Here is a 14,780-nt window from a genome sequence, read left to right as displayed (position 1 = left end):
GAAATTTTCGTTCTGTATTGAGAAAAATTTCTGAGTATCAGCGGAAAGATACTTTCGTTTTCTTTTTTTTAAAAATATGCAAAAGCGATGATGAGATCGACATGAAACTTCTTGGGCAGAAAGAAATTTTTCTCGGTCGGAGTTGGGCCGAGTTCAGCGTCGAGATGATCTGGCAGTGATCCGACATCTTGAAAGAGTCTTGTGCCATCAGTTTGTCAAGCAAGATTAATCAAGGTTCAAGTGTTATCTTGGGGGCGCTAGTCAGAATTGCTTGTTTTGGGTATTTAGTCGCTCATCTTTGGCCGATTTGGCTCGATATCGGTTTCATGGAACGACAAGAATATCGGAACGTGTACCTCACTGGTTACGAAAGTGACTGTGAAATGGAAATTTTTCAAAAATTTTGTCTCATGATTGGATAAACGGGAACCCGAAGGGTACTCATTGAGAACCCTCGTGGTTGCAGAGATAATGCTGAATCAAAAAAAAAATCCAAGTTTCTGAATCAGTGACATATAAGAACTCACTGCTGTTGTTTGTTTCTGTCACTTATCCTTTTTTTCCCCTTCTCTTTTTGGACGTGTACTTAATTATTTATTCGCGTCGTTAAAACCTTTGCCACATGGTTGTTAAAAAGTACTGGATTATTTTATTGCTCGCGCTTTGTGCTCTAGTCGCGGTCACCCAAGCGCAAGACCAAGTCGGTCATGATCATGCTCATGACGAAGTTGCCCACGACCACGACCATGACCACGATCACGGAACCGCTGTTGAGCCTGGTCACGACCATACCTCTGAGCCACATACCCATGAAGCTGTCGACCCCGCAACGCACCAACACGTCTCGGAGCCTGGACATGATAGCGCCGCCGAAGCCGGTCACGAAGTAGCTCATGATCACAGTGCCGAAGCTGGACATAGTCACGCAGGTCACAGTCATGGTAGCGAGTCGTGCGAAGCTGAAGCCATCGAGAATTATGATATGGGCATGAGAGTGGGATCCATTTTCATTTTGATGGTTACTAGCGCTGTCGGTACGTATCAAGACTATTAACTTATTTTATCCAATATTAGCTCAACGTAACTTATCAAATTTTCGTTAGGTATTTTTGCTCCTATTATCTTGCACCGCATTCATCCTTACTCGAAAGGTGATATTCGAGACTGGATATTGACAGTGGCCAAATTTTGTAAGTAAATACTGCTCATGTGTATAGCTTTGTCAGTATCACTCACCCAAACCTTTTTCTTCCTAGTCGGCACTGGTGTCATCTTGGCTACAGCATTTATTCACATGCTGCCGGAAGCTTTGGAACGTTTTCACAGTCCCTGCTTGAGTGAAGGATGGCATAGTTACCATGGCTTTGGTGGCTTATTCTGCATGATAGCTGCTTTGGCTCTTCAACTTATCGAATTAGCTGCTATTGCCAACTTGGAAAAGATGTCCAAACAACGGTCCAACAGCCCCACGGGCAGTATCGAAAAAGGTTATACCGAAACTCATGTGCACTCGGCCGGTTTACTGGAACACGACCAAGCTCTTCGTAATATTGGCACCCTTGTTCTCGAGTTTGGTATTGTTATGCACTCCATTATCATTGGCATCACTTTGGGAACCGTACCGAATGCCTCTTTCACCATCCTTCTCATCGCTTTGGTGTTCCATCAGGTAAATAAGCGAGAAAATCTAAAGCACACAATTTAGCACAACATGCCGTTTTTACTCAATTTTTTGTTTCCTTTCTCTGTTTTAGTTCTTCGAAGGGATTGCTTTGGGCACTCGCGTCAATGAACTCAACTGCAAAACCTGGCTCAAGCCTATCATCATGGGCCTTTTATTTATTGTCATGACACCCATTGGCGTTGCTATTGGTATTGGTATCCGTGCTTCCGTCGACATTCATGCCTTGGTCACGTCGCAAGCTATCCTTGACTCCATTTCTGCTGGTATTCTTTTATACAGTGGTTTCGTCACCCTTATTAGCTCGGAGATCAACCACAATGAAGGCTTCCGCCAATCCACTTTCCCCAGAAAAGCCGCTTGTTTCGTGTCCATGTATATTGGTGCAGCATTGATGGCTGTATTGGGAACCTGGGCTTAGTTAAACTCCTTTACCTTGTGTCATTTATTATCATATTTAGTCCATCCATATATCTTGTATTTATTATTCCTTTATCATGTACTTTCTCTCTTCTTTAATATGTTACAACCTTCTTTTTCATATCATTGCTGGCACAATAAACCCCGTCATTCAAGAAAAGAAAGAAAGAAAGCAAACCTGCAACTTTTTTCTGGTCCTGCATGCACTATGCATAACATTGCTCGTCAACATCAATGAATACGTGTCCCCTTAATGCAGAGTTAAGCATCAATGCGGGACAGGGCTTAACAGCAACAATTAAGACCCCTGAAGGGGACGGGAGATGAGGGAAAGTGAGAGAAAGAGAGAGAAGAGGAATGCTGCTTACAAGTGTATCAATTGGGAAAAAAAAAATAGGGATCATCACCCTAATTTCACCACATTTAACAACATGCAGACTTTCTTGAATCTGGAATTATGCAGTAAATATGATTTATATATCCTTTTGAAATGACTATGTATAAGCTATGAAGCAATGAGAGGAATTACGAGACAGATAATTAACAAGGGATACAAGGAAGGCATGCAGGAAATAGAGAGAGAAAAAAAGAAAGGAAGAAATGTGAAGACTACGTTACAAGGTGGGGATTGCGTTGAAATTTGCTGGATGGTCTTAATAACCAACGGCGGTCATAATACCGTAACCCAAGGTAAAGATGAGGACAGTACATACAATACTGGTGGGAATACCCGCGACCAAGAAATCTTTGGAACGCAAGTAAGGCTTGCCTGTGGGTCCTTCAAGCATGACAGCCGACATATTGGGATAGCCAGAAACAGGTAGAGCCATACCGGCAGAGCAGGCAAGGCCGGCACCCATGACAAGCAAATTCGGATGAGGGACAGGTAATTTCATTCCGACTTCGCGAACAATGGGGACAATAATCAAGGCGGCGACGGTGTGAGAGACAAAGGTGGAGAACACCAAGAGCAGGAAAGCGAAAATCGCCAGAATAGCAATCGGTTCGAGATTTTGCACACCGTCCGTGATACGCATAGCGATATCCTGCAACAGACCGGAAGAAGTGACAGCATGGCCCAGTGCCATACCACCTTGGGCGAGGACAACGACCGACCAGAGGAAACCATGGAGATCATCTTTGCTCAAGATACCGGTACCAAAGAACATGAATAAGGGCACAGCAGCAATGACACCCGTGTCACCGATATATTCTTCCATGGCCGTTTCCGCACACCAAAGAGCAATAGTAAGAATTGTGATGAACATGACGTAGACTTGCGTTTTGGTAATTCGATCTTTGGTAGGCTTGACTTTGTTCAACTGAGGAGTGACACGATCAGGACGGTAGACAAGCAACAGGACGCCCCAGCAGACAAAGATACAGATGATGGAAATAGGCAAGGCCACCGCGAACCAAATTCCCCATCCAGGATTAGGGTTCATATATTGCAAGGTCACGATATTCTGCGGTGATGAGATGGGGGAAGTCATGCCACCAATGCAACTGGCAAGAGCAATACCGAGGATCAAGCATGGGGCTACCGGTGAGTTATCAGGCAAGGTGCGCAAAATGGGGTTGATGAGCGAGAAGCAGAGAACGGGCGTCGCCACATTGGAGATCCACATGGACAAGAACCCGGCGACACACATGATGGCCAAAAGAACCCAACGAGGTCGAGTGCCGGCTCGGGAAAGCACATGGGAAGCGAAAGCTTTGGCAATACCGTATTTTGAAAGTGCGGCTGCAAGAGCAAACCCACCCAGAAGCATCATAATCGTTCCGCTGAACATGGATGCAAACACTGATTTGGCGGCCGCTTTGGCAGCCATTTGTGCTCCGTCGGCGGTCCTGAGAATTCCCATGGGAACAATAAGGAAAGGAATCAGGAGGGAGGTTGCATACAGCGGAATCGCTTCCGTCGCCCACATAATGGCAGCGAAAATGAGTAGAGCGAAGCAATAGTTTTCTTGCTTGGTACCAAAGGTGTTGACATTGAGAAGAATGATGAAAACGACGATCGAGAACAGGAAACAGAGAATGCAACGCAATATTTCAGCACGCACATAGGCCGAGACGAATGGGAGCTTGTACGATTTCGGTGGTTTGGCGTCTTTGACATGAGCATCGAGTGTTTTGCGCTCTTGGCTCACCATGTCTTTCCAGACGGTGTTGCGATCATAGGTAATCTGGTCACGGAGATGGGTCTTCATCTGTCGGATAGCGATCTGCACATGTCCGTTGCAGAAAGCATCGGCGTAGATACGTTCCACACGTTCGATCTGGGAACGCAGCATATCGGTTGTCTGGGGCATAAAAGGTCGAGAGTCAAGCACCATCTTCTTCAGGTATTGGTCACGCAAATCACCGTCGAGGACTTTGTCGTGTTTCTTGAGAATTTTGGCAAATGCGCTTCGGTTCAAATCGATATAGGATTCAAGTTCGGAAAGGGAAACGTAGAGAGATATTAATTGCGTACGGAGATCAAATAGTTGTTCGAACCGGATATGCTCTTCGTTGGTATGCGTGGTTAGCCGGGATTCAATCGACATCCTGCGTTTGTTGGGTAATTTGTCATCTAGAATGGTCGGTTTGGCCGTGACAGGCAGGTGGAGCGTGGAATCCAAATTTTCAAGGGGTTCATGCTCGACAATACCAGGGTATAAAGTATGCTTATTATTATGCATAGACAGGCTTGATTCGATATGGTCCAGAGAGCTGTACAGTTCGTACTCCTTTTGAGTATAGAAATCAAAGATTTTCTCGAGCTGCAAATCAAGTTCGTTGAGAAACACATTCTCGTCGGTTGTTTCTGGCTTCTTTTCCGGATCTCCTTGGTAATTCGCGGACTCGACACGTTCCTTCTCAATTTGAAAAATCAATTTTTTGAGGTGATCATAGCTAAACACAATGAAAAACAATAAAGACGTCAGTGTATCAAGCTTCAATTTCGGGGTTCCTTCCCGATGAGATCCTTTTTCATTCAAATGAATCTGAAACCTACGCGACATATTTATCAATCCAGTCAGGCACTGCATTGAATTGCAGTGAATGGGAAAACTTCATCGTGTAAAATTTAACTGAATGAAGAGAGGATGGAGAAGAAGAATAAAAGTGAGAAAATGACCAAAAACGCGAGTATTCATGAAGCCTATTTATTTGTTGGAAATATTTTTTTTTAGCTCTTGACATTTGCCCCAGTTGCCGAAGGAAAAAAAAACTCCGGCTTGGTTGGCTTACCGAAAAAATACCCTAATGTAGTATCTAAGCTGTCTGTGATTGGCTATCCCCAGCCTCACACGACCTCACATGAGGTTTATCTCATCATCCTATTCGTTTGTGCTATCATCGGGGTCCAATTTTCATTAACGTGCAGCCAACGGTAATTTTGCTTTTTTGTCCTTTTCTTGGTACGTTTCTGCAGATCCCTTTTATTTTTGCTTCTGGTGTTATTGGGTACCTGCATCTTTATCCATCTCGATGATACAGGTCTACTTTTAACGCGTGGTAATGCTTGGGCTTTTTTCGGCCATGTCTAGGTTTGTTTTTTGCAAGAATTTCTCACCTTCCCTAATTATCTTTGGAGAAACTGTGGAAGCTTGGATAGCTGATCACAGAGCATTCAGCCAATCAATGTGCGCACGTGTAGCGCTTTACGAAGATGAATGGTGCGGTCTACGACTCCGCTTCAGTGGCCCGTTGTCTCAAGGTTCCGCATTTTCTTGGTTTGTACAACGTGGCAACTCACGGTTGCGTTTATCACCAAATTGGGGATTAATGTTAAAACTTTCCAAACTTTATGATTTTTCAGCACGCACAACCTTAAAAAAACCCGTTATCTACTGTAAACGTACGATTACGATCGCGGTGGAAGAGATATGCGACACGGAGACTGTACACAATGATTATCGCCGAAAAATACAACAATGGATCTTTTTGGTGGATTGTTTACGAAAATCTCATTGTTGGCATCGTGGCTGTTTCAGTTTAATGTTGAAAAAACTCTAAATAAGGTATTTATTTAGATGACAATATCATGCTTATTCAACTCATGAGAGTTCCTTATGCAGCTTATTTTGGAGTCAAGAACGTCATTTATGCCCAAGAATAAAAAATGAATAGACATCTGCTCATCACTGTGTTTGTATCTCGATGTTTAAAGTTGAGTTCATTACGTCAAGCAAAATGAATATCTCGTTCGTTACTGACATTGCATGTGGCGATGTGGGCCAAAGCTTATTTGACTAATTCATCAAATACTATGATTCACGAACGCGGATATTTTAAAACCTGTGCTCAATACCTTGTATTTGCTATCAGTTCGCTATTTGTGACTGAGTGACGATGACGTATTGAACCCAAGAAACGTTTTGATCTTTCGCGCCATTGTTTCATATATATGGACCCATGATAATCACGGCAAACGTATAGAAGCATATCAAAATAAGGCGAACGATAAAGGAACGAACTGGGCTGTGGCCTAGCTTTTCGCATACTTGATCGAAGATACTTCATTCTGATGCAAACAAGGTATCCCAAGCGAATAATGGCATAGATGCCGTATAAAGACCAGATTGCGCTTTATAAGTATATACTGAAATACTGTAAGCAAACCACTTTACGCTGATAACTAATGCGAAGAGTTCACCGTACATTATTGAAAGCGTACTGGATAACAATGAGAATCAGGATATCGCGCATGCAGCCTAAAAAGTGAACTAAAAAAAAGCGAAAGCAGCATCGAACCCATTATTACTACTGCCATATTCTTTAATCCCATTTTAGGGTAAAATCAATTGGAACCATCTTACTGTTGGTTTACAGGTAATTACAATGTGCGAGTGTATGATTATTGGTGTCATTGCTTGCTTGGCACCAGAAAAATTGGAGAGCTTGGGAAATTTTTCATTTACCGATAACAGTCTCCCAGAATTCCAAAAAATAGACATTTCATTGGGCGAGAGTTTTCAGAGGCGGACCTAAATTTGGAAGGAAACAAGGAGTGTAAACAACAAGCTTTATTTTTTACCTTACATACACTCGGCAACAATGGTTGTTCGCATGCGTCTTGCCCGGTTCGGTCGACGAAACCTTCCCTATTATCACATCGTTGTCGCCAATGCCCGTACCGGCCGCAACAGCAAACCTCTTGAAAAGATCGGCACATACAACCCTATTCCCGATGACGCCGGCAATAAGATGGTCAATCTCAACTTTGAACGAGCCAAGTACTGGTTGACAGTCGGTGCTCAACCCACCGAAACTGTTGAAAAGCTTCTTGTCAAGGTAAGATGGTGGCCTCCATGCTAAATCACACAGTGGGCCTCAATTGGCGATCGGGTTTTTGTTTTGATTGATTTCTAACCACCCTTGTGCTCAGGCTAATCTGGTGCCTCAAGCACCGAAACCGTGGATGAAGGAAGCAGCAAAACGATTCACCCAAGAAGCATAGAACGACTAGACAGACAAAAAATAATAATCAACCATCACTTCATACTTGTCAATATATTTTTTCTCTTGATTTCCTTTTTGTCCAAAAGCAGCCAACATGCCAGCAACAGCAATTGATGTTTTCCGCATGGAAGGGTCGCATCAGCACTTGCAAGCTTCAACACCAAGCTCAGGATAGATGACGTAAACGCGATTAGAAAAGCGAATCCTTTTGCAAGCAATAATCGTGTGTGATATTGAAGGAATGGATATTATGAATTAGAGTATTGGTACAAGTGACAGGTATCCAATGCACGATATTTGCAACAAAAAATGAAAAGGTTGACATGTGGATGAATTGGTCAAATGCCGGGGATGGTATATACATGAACTATGCGAACTCGCTCTCCATTCTTTTACATATACTCTTTGAGTTCTTCCTCTTCTTTGCGAATGTCCTCTAGTTCCTTTTCTTTTGCGCGCTTTTCCAGTTCCTGACTCATCCAAAGTTTAACGTCAAGCTTCCATACGTTCTTGACTCGAAAGAGGCCTGACTTTTCTTGTGCATGGAATCGAAAACCGTACTTTGTTTGGAGAATAGTGGCTGCCTGATCCTGTAATTCGTTTGTTTCGGCATAAAGGGTTTCAACCGTCTGCGAATGCGCCCAAAAGATGACCCGTTTAATCAAGGGTGTTGATAATCCATTACTTTGACAGTCCGTTTTCACAGCTAATCTTCGCAAAGTTGCTTCGTTTTCTTTATGAGCCTTGAATAAAATATCTTTGGCAGAGGAAGAGCTGCTTTCACCGTTGGAAGAGGATGATGATACTGTATGACATTTGATCGTAAATATGGCAGTGTTGCATCATTCCATTTTCCAGCTTTTTACGTACCATTTTTACTGTATCGTTGATCTGGCACATCCTTCAAAGTTTGATCCACACCAATGCAGCCCACAGGTTCCTCATTCAATGTTAATACCCAGAATTGACCTCTGAGTGGCTTTTCACCGGCTTCACCGCGATAATATGCGCCGGCATTCTTCAGATCGTTCTCGAGACCTTCCATGATGCGATCGCTAATGTCGAACTTGTCGACGTACCACATCAAGGCCAGCAAGCCTCCAATAGCACTGGCGATGATAATAGCAATGCGTACACCTAGGAGCAATTCCCTTGGATAGCCCCAGCGGCTCAACATGTCGGGTATAACTTTGAAAACTAGAGCAAACATAGCAAGCCAGCTGCCAATGACCAGAGGAGATCCCAGTCGAAGTCTCACACCACGCGGTACCAGGCCAAGGTAAGTCGAGTAGAACAAGTATTGTACGTATTTGTTATCGGTTTCATGATAGTATGGCCGCATGCCAATCTCTGCCGCCTTTTTCTTTGCCATGGAGAAGGATGTATGAGCACTGGATATCCGTGTCCTCGCAAACAGTGAATCGGAGGGTTTTGCTAAATTTGGATTCTCTAAATACCGTACACTGTCACCCAATGAGAACGCGCCAATGGCGAGCAAAGTCCCATCGTCACACTGAGCGTGTTCAAGACAAAGCACATAACACATGAAACCGAATGTCTTCATATTCTTTCTAAAGACCTCGTTGCAGAAATTCCTGTATGTCTCGTGCGGATAGCATTTAATCTTTCTTTTGTCTTATCTTTATTGGAACCGGGGCATTGCCTTGAGGGAAGGGAGATAACCTCGACGCAAAAGTGGGCATTGCAATATGAAAAAGATCATGACGGCATATTTAAAAAGGGTAAAAGCTCTGGTCGTCCTCGCATTCTCAACGATAAGCATAAGAGAATTATTTTAAATGGGTTGACGAGAATCCATCAATAGTTCTTGAGTAATTGATGGAAAAATCACGTCAAAGATTTGAAGGAATCCAAGTATCCTAGACAACACTTATTTTGAAAAGCTAAGTTTCAACCCGTTGATAGGAGCAGTGAAGCCAAGGTTTAAGAGCGGTTTGACTGGATACGCAAATGGGATGAGACAGACATAGATTTCAGAAAAAAAATTGTGTTTTTCTTGATGAGTCTGCCTTCCATATTAACGTAGTATGGCGTGGTCAAAAAAGGATTTACTGCTGTGGTAACTGTCCTAAAAACAAGAGCAAAAACTACTACTATCCTGGTGCAATCTCTGCATCTAGTCTGATTGAATGCAGCTTAAGACTTCCATAGATTTCGACTAGAAAACGAAAGCAAACAAATGCTTCTGAAATTAGCAGAGGAACTGTCACCGGACATTATCTTAGTCCTCTCAAGGCTACAATGAATCAGATGGATAAGTATCAGCACATGAAAGGTCATTATTTGGCAATGGATAATGCTCCTATTCATAAAGCTGAGGATATTTCTCGGTATATTAAGTCTAGAGGATATCGATGTGCTTATCTTTCATCATACTCGCCTGAGCTCAATCCTATTGAACAGTTTTGGTCCGTTCTCAAGAGTAAAGTTAAAAGCAACAGGTTCTTGGAAAGCGAGACGTTGATGACACCAATCATCGAAGCACCAAAGTGGTTGGAATTGAGTGATTTAGAAGGATTTGTTTCTCATTCTCATAAATGTTTAGATATCTGTCGCAACAGAAAGCCATATGATATTAACGTTCAGTTTCCTTGAACGATTTAGAATAGCAAGCAAAAATACACACACACACACACACACACACCCAAAAAAAGGTCGAGTAATATTGGAGGATGAGAAGAGGGTGACAGCACGCCGTCAGAGAGATAAGAGGAAGGATACAGGATCACCATGACCCTCAAGATTCGAAAAGCTGCATATTTGTCATAACATACAGAGTCCATGATTGCGAACATATCAAATACCCCATTATTTTAGCAACTTCAGAAGAGCAATGGAGATAGAGGCATACGATATCGAGTAAGTGGAGACCATCGTGGTTCTCCCACGGCGAGGAATCCGCCCATCGCAAACAACCCCTTGGTGAAAACATCCGTGGACAGTTTGTGCAAACGCAATCACCAATGGAATGGTAGTCCTTGCACATTTTATAGGGTAGGAGCAACATGAAACGTTGTGGAAGTCGTGATTCACGGAAATAAAACGAGTGGTTAATACGTTCTCTTCTAATTTTGCTTTTGGACGACAAGGCAAAGGAACCCAAACATGTGCCCGTTTTGAAGCGATCAGATGCCGGTAACAGTGTTCGTTCATCTCCAGTCCACCGCACAGACTACTAGACTCACGTTGCTCCGCGAAAGCCAGCGTCCAAAAATCAGCCTGTATGTGTTTACTTACCTAAAAAATGGACACCAATTGCAAGCGAAATGAAAGAAATGGAAGAACAAAACTCTCCTATTTTTATGGGTCCGATCCCGGACTTCTATTCAGAATGACAATCAAAATGATGCTCTTTTTTTTTTATCTTCGAACCTACTTTTATACTTTATACTTCTTTTTTTTTCCGTGGCGTGAAGTTACCTTTTTTACGATAGTGTCGGGTGAAAAGAGAGAACAAGCACAAGCTGAATGCTCCAGCAAGAAAACTAAGATCGACTTACCAAAAGAGTAGATTGGTGCATTTCTTCTGGAACGTCATTGTCTATCAAGGCGTTTATTGAAAAGTTTGAGCCATTGGACAGACGGTCGGCGGAACAGCGCTTCACAAACATTGCCACCAACTCCAAGTATTTCAAGTCTGGTACTTCCAAGATCATAATGACGATGTTACGAAAATTTACCTTTGTGGCTATGATCGCCTATTTCTGCTGCCCTGATTTTTCCCCAGACTCTCTTTCAATTTCCTGCAGCCATGTTTGGTTTTTCACTTACCGTAGAGCAGTGAATAGCGTACCAACACATCTCGTTTTAATTTTCTTTTACCAAGACGCTCCAAGTGTGTCGCACTTTTTCTCTTTTTTCTTTTACTGGATTTTTAGTCAGGCAACAAAGACCTTTGACTCTCTGATTTTTACCTTCTCTTTTTTCTGTATCACCTTTTCTCGCCGAAACTGACGAACTCTACGATCTGATATATATCGTTTACACAAATCTCTGTTGCTCACTGACAACGAACTGAAGTCGATTTACTTCACCGCAACCTTACGATCGCCTTACCAACAAGCCGGTAAAAGCCTAAGAATTTCAAGACCTGGACTAACTCAGCCGATATCTAATCTTCTGGTCAAAACGTATGCCGAAAAACAACATGAACAAGATCGTTCTTGAAATGGACGAAGTCATTAACAAGTGGCCACACATCGTACTGATTTGGTGAGGCAGCTTTTCAAGAACAACCCCACCATTCAAGGTGCTGTGGCCGAAGATGTTGCTGTGGCTGAAGATGACGCTGTTTCCGACTATGCCACTGTCCACGAAGATGCTGAAACAACACCTGTCATGTCAATATCCACAACAATGATGATGAATGGCTCTCAATGGGGTCAATATTAGCGTGCTGTTTTGCCAATATCAGGTTGCTGTACGATCCTTGGTTCTGAAGCACGGTCCTCTACCTCCAGAGGATTATTGCAATGAGATCGCATCCCTTTTTCAACGTGTTTATCCTGAATGCCGGCCAACATAGCGACATTGCAACCAAGGTGTTGTTCGGCAATCGCCTGCTTAACGACTTAATTGGCTCTTTGCGGGCATCTTCAAGGATTATTCTGTTGTCCTTGCCTGTCCCTTCGGCGTTGCTCTGTTCCTTCCGAACGACTTATTTTTTCCTGATCTTGTGTCCCGTTTGTATCCTTTCCGCGTGGCCGTCCCTGGGTTTTTATTGGTTTTGTTCCTCGCCTCTCCTGGGCGGTGATCGCCGTTCTCCCCAAGTTGCGGACCTTTGGGGCTGGGGCGACCTATCCCGGAGGTTACGGTCAGTTTTTCAAGATAAAAGTAAGCTGTATAAGATATAAATTTACTGGCAACTCTTGTTTTCTTTATGTCTTCTTCTCTCTCAAATCTGGTCATTTTCCAACTCGCGAATTAATTATTTCAACCATTACTTTTACCTGTCTATGTTTCCATTGAATTACACTTTTCATCACTTTGATGTTATGCTTTTTTATGTCTTTCTTGTATTGCCATTCTTTTTGTTCGCGATTTTTTTGTTTTTGTGATTTTCAAATTCCTACGGTGACTTGGTATGTTCAGCTCTCAATTCTTGTGTGGTTTTTCTGTGCTACCCAGACTTTTATGCGTCTTAACATATTAAAGCCATTAAACTTGTGTGAACTTTGTTTGTATTTGCTGAGAAGCGCGTAAAGAAGATAAGAATAAAGGCAGAGATGTGCAAGGCCAAAAAAAGAAGAGTAAAAAATAAGAAAAAAGGTAAACTCGAGCAACAGAAACGGAAAGAGGTTTGACACTACACACAGTCTAAATTCATCGATGGACCATCATAGATTATGTGCCCGAATGAGTTACCTTTACAACCTGCATCGGAACGAAAAAGGCTCCAACCAAGTCTTGGTAGTTCAAGTCGCTCACGATTCAATTGAAGTAACAAAGGTACAGGGGCCGCCATTGGATGTTTTCAATCCTTTGGGGTCGATGACTACAGTGTAAAAATGTAAACAGTTGAGATATAGCACGATCGGCGAAGTTATCTCACCATTTTCTCCTGGTTGCTTCAAGTGTGGAAGAAAAGTGCACCCGAAGATCTCGTCACCATAAACCATTACAGGTCAATTTACTGCCTCGGCCATTGGCTGCGGACACTAGAGACGGTTGAACCAATCTTCAGAAGAGGCGCTTGACGTCGTATTTTGCAGCTGAAGTAGCATGCTTGCAAGATTTATGCCGACTACATTTTCAAAGAAACCAGCATTTTCCATCAAGATATCTGTCATAGAAGTTTTAACCTTGGGCCAATTCTCCTCTGTTCCATGGATCACGACTTTGTCTCCATTAACTTACTTTTCAAAAGTCATGATACAAGAGTGTTTAGTTTGATTATTCAATACAGATACTCTTCTTCAAGGAGCACATCTGTTGTACTTCTTATTCGTGATTATTCCTGGACTGCTTGTCCTCTTGGCGGAGTTGGTGTTGGACCACTTCTCCTTTCCCAGAGTTGGTAAAGTTAAAAACACCCACCCGTTTTATCAGATATAAGACCGTGAAATCAGCAAGCTTGAGCCGCTCAGATGTTTACATATTGCTTTCCTTGATTATCTTTATTGTCGGTTGGTTCCTTGTAAGCGTAGGGTTTTGCTATTAGGAAGGCGTGGTACGCATGACGAGATTTTCCCGGTCGGGTCAGGATCTCTGGCAAAAACGCACGCGGAATTGAACCAATAATTTTTCAATGAAGCGCTCGTGATGTCATCATTTATTTTTTGGGCGGATTTCGCCTCCATTTCGCAATAGACGGGCCATTGATAATTTTTTGTTTGCTGCTTCAAACAAAGGTGAATGGTGACTAATTCCCTGCATTTCGCGCAATTATATTTATTTTCATTATTCTAGTTCTCCCCACTCTTTATAAAAAACCATGTCGACCATTGGACGAACGCTGAAGAACGTCATGAAAGTTGGCCCTGCCAATGCTTTGAAGCAAATGAACTACATTGGTGATACCAAATGGGGTCGTCTCGTTGGTGTTGATGCCAATGGCAACCAGTATTTCGAGAACAATGATGAAATTTCTGGTACATATACTTTGTTGATTCACGTAACGCTTCGCATAATCTAAACAGCAGCGTAGGTCGTGAACGTTGGGTTGAATACGCCAGTGTCGATCCCGACAGTGGTGACATTGCACCTGAATGGTAGGTGACAAGTACACGGTTTTATATGTTCTACGGTCTCACTGATTTGAAATGCGTATAGGCACGGATGGCTTGCAAGAATCGTTCAGGAACCACCTACCGAAATGAAGATCGAAGCTCAGAAATTCTGGGGTCAACCCACTCCCAACTTCACCGGCACACGTAAAGCCTACAGAACTTACAGCACCACCAAGCCTAAAGTGAGCGCATGGGAACCCATCGTGAAAGCCAGACAGTAACCAAATAGATATCTCGATTACAAAAATAAATCTCATCAGACGACTCTTTTCTTAACAACACTTCATCCGTATCCGTGGTTTGTCAGCGGAATGAATTGTATCATTCGTCTGACAGTGGCACACGTCTGCTCATATGGTTGACTGAAAGCACAAACGACTCGTGCATAATTAAAGAAAGGCAGACTGAGATCGAAACTTACCCGCAATGTCACAGTTGGATCTCTTTTATCTTCAACTATGAAAGAAAGCAGTATA

General features: G+C 42.8%; 6 protein-coding genes across 6 annotated transcripts; 4 read left to right on the top strand and 2 right to left on the bottom strand.

The window, feature by feature from the left end:
* Nucleotides 1-517: 517 nt before the first annotated feature.
* On the top strand, nucleotides 518-2,335 carry BYT42DRAFT_575214 (ZIP zinc transporter-domain-containing protein). The gene is made up of 4 exons (XM_051568940.1): nucleotides 518-1,034; nucleotides 1,104-1,190; nucleotides 1,257-1,669; nucleotides 1,755-2,335. The coding sequence occupies exons 1-4, from the start codon at nucleotides 623-625 to the stop codon at nucleotides 2,100-2,102; spliced, it is 1,260 nt and encodes a 419-aa protein (XP_051421386.1). The 5' UTR covers nucleotides 518-622; the 3' UTR covers nucleotides 2,103-2,335.
* Nucleotides 2,336-2,508: 173 nt separating this feature from the next.
* BYT42DRAFT_517643 (SPX domain-containing protein) lies at nucleotides 2,509-5,210 on the bottom strand. Its single transcript, XM_051565236.1, has 2 exons — nucleotides 5,106-5,210; nucleotides 2,509-5,002 (listed from the first exon to the last, which is right to left on the bottom strand). Exons 1-2 carry the CDS (start codon nucleotides 5,165-5,167, stop codon nucleotides 2,755-2,757), a joined length of 2,310 nt encoding a protein of 769 aa, XP_051421385.1. The 5' UTR covers nucleotides 5,168-5,210; the 3' UTR covers nucleotides 2,509-2,754.
* Nucleotides 5,211-5,426: 216 nt separating this feature from the next.
* Nucleotides 5,427-6,254, top strand: BYT42DRAFT_392056 (uncharacterized protein). The gene has a single exon (XM_051563351.1). It carries the CDS (start codon nucleotides 5,612-5,614, stop codon nucleotides 6,107-6,109), a length of 498 nt encoding a protein of 165 aa, XP_051421384.1. The 5' UTR covers nucleotides 5,427-5,611; the 3' UTR covers nucleotides 6,110-6,254.
* Nucleotides 6,255-7,129: 875 nt separating this feature from the next.
* BYT42DRAFT_575210 (30S ribosomal protein S16) lies at nucleotides 7,130-7,730 on the top strand. The gene is made up of 2 exons (XM_051568939.1): nucleotides 7,130-7,387; nucleotides 7,482-7,730. Exons 1-2 carry the CDS (start codon nucleotides 7,151-7,153, stop codon nucleotides 7,551-7,553), a joined length of 309 nt encoding a protein of 102 aa, XP_051421383.1. The 5' UTR covers nucleotides 7,130-7,150; the 3' UTR covers nucleotides 7,554-7,730.
* A 217-nt stretch (nucleotides 7,731-7,947) lies between these two features.
* On the bottom strand, nucleotides 7,948-8,927 carry BYT42DRAFT_547217 (uncharacterized protein; the record flags this gene model as incomplete). Its single annotated transcript, XM_051565930.1, has 2 exons — nucleotides 7,948-8,360; nucleotides 8,426-8,927. The coding sequence occupies 2 exons, from the start codon at nucleotides 8,925-8,927 to the stop codon at nucleotides 7,948-7,950; spliced, it is 915 nt and encodes a 304-aa protein (XP_051421382.1).
* A 5,057-nt stretch (nucleotides 8,928-13,984) lies between these two features.
* On the top strand, nucleotides 13,985-14,584 carry BYT42DRAFT_575193 (NADH ubiquinone oxidoreductase subunit NDUFA12-domain-containing protein). The gene is made up of 3 exons (XM_051568938.1): nucleotides 13,985-14,166; nucleotides 14,223-14,286; nucleotides 14,348-14,584. Exons 1-3 carry the CDS (start codon nucleotides 14,010-14,012, stop codon nucleotides 14,523-14,525), a joined length of 399 nt encoding a protein of 132 aa, XP_051421381.1. The 5' UTR covers nucleotides 13,985-14,009; the 3' UTR covers nucleotides 14,526-14,584.
* Nucleotides 14,585-14,780: the final 196 nt, after the last annotated feature.

Source organism: Radiomyces spectabilis, assembly GCF_025331425.1.
Source record: "Radiomyces spectabilis strain NRRL 2753 chromosome Unknown BYT42scaffold_9, whole genome shotgun sequence".
NCBI classification, from domain to species: Eukaryota; Fungi; Mucoromycota; class Mucoromycetes; order Mucorales; family Radiomycetaceae; genus Radiomyces; species Radiomyces spectabilis.
This window is presented reverse-complemented; position numbering and strand designations above follow the sequence as displayed.

Excerpts from the sequence above, each read along its gene's own strand:
- BYT42DRAFT_575214 (XM_051568940.1), top strand. The coding sequence starts at position 623 with ATGGTTGTTAAAAAGTACTGGATTATTTTATTGCTCGCGCTTTGTGCT. Across the intron at positions 1,035-1,103 it reads GATGGTTACTAGCGCTGTCG|GTATTTTTGCTCCTATTATC; the intron begins GTACGTATCAAG and ends AATTTTCGTTAG. Across the intron at positions 1,670-1,754 it reads TCGCTTTGGTGTTCCATCAG|TTCTTCGAAGGGATTGCTTT; the intron begins GTAAATAAGCGA and ends TCTCTGTTTTAG.
- BYT42DRAFT_517643 (XM_051565236.1), bottom strand. The coding sequence starts at position 5,167 with ATGAAGTTTTCCCATTCACTGCAATTCAATGCAGTGCCTGACTGGATT. Across the intron at positions 5,003-5,105 it reads TGGATTGATAAATATGTCGC|CTATGATCACCTCAAAAAAT; the intron begins GTAGGTTTCAGA and ends CATTGTGTTTAG.
- BYT42DRAFT_392056 (XM_051563351.1), top strand. The coding sequence starts at position 5,612 with ATGCTTGGGCTTTTTTCGGCCATGTCTAGGTTTGTTTTTTGCAAGAAT.
- BYT42DRAFT_575210 (XM_051568939.1), top strand. The coding sequence starts at position 7,151 with ATGGTTGTTCGCATGCGTCTTGCCCGGTTCGGTCGACGAAACCTTCCC. Across the intron at positions 7,388-7,481 it reads TTGAAAAGCTTCTTGTCAAG|GCTAATCTGGTGCCTCAAGC; the intron begins GTAAGATGGTGG and ends CCTTGTGCTCAG.
- BYT42DRAFT_575193 (XM_051568938.1), top strand. The coding sequence starts at position 14,010 with ATGTCGACCATTGGACGAACGCTGAAGAACGTCATGAAAGTTGGCCCT. Across the intron at positions 14,167-14,222 it reads GAACAATGATGAAATTTCTG|GTCGTGAACGTTGGGTTGAA; the intron begins GTACATATACTT and ends ACAGCAGCGTAG. Across the intron at positions 14,287-14,347 it reads GGTGACATTGCACCTGAATG|GCACGGATGGCTTGCAAGAA; the intron begins GTAGGTGACAAG and ends AAATGCGTATAG.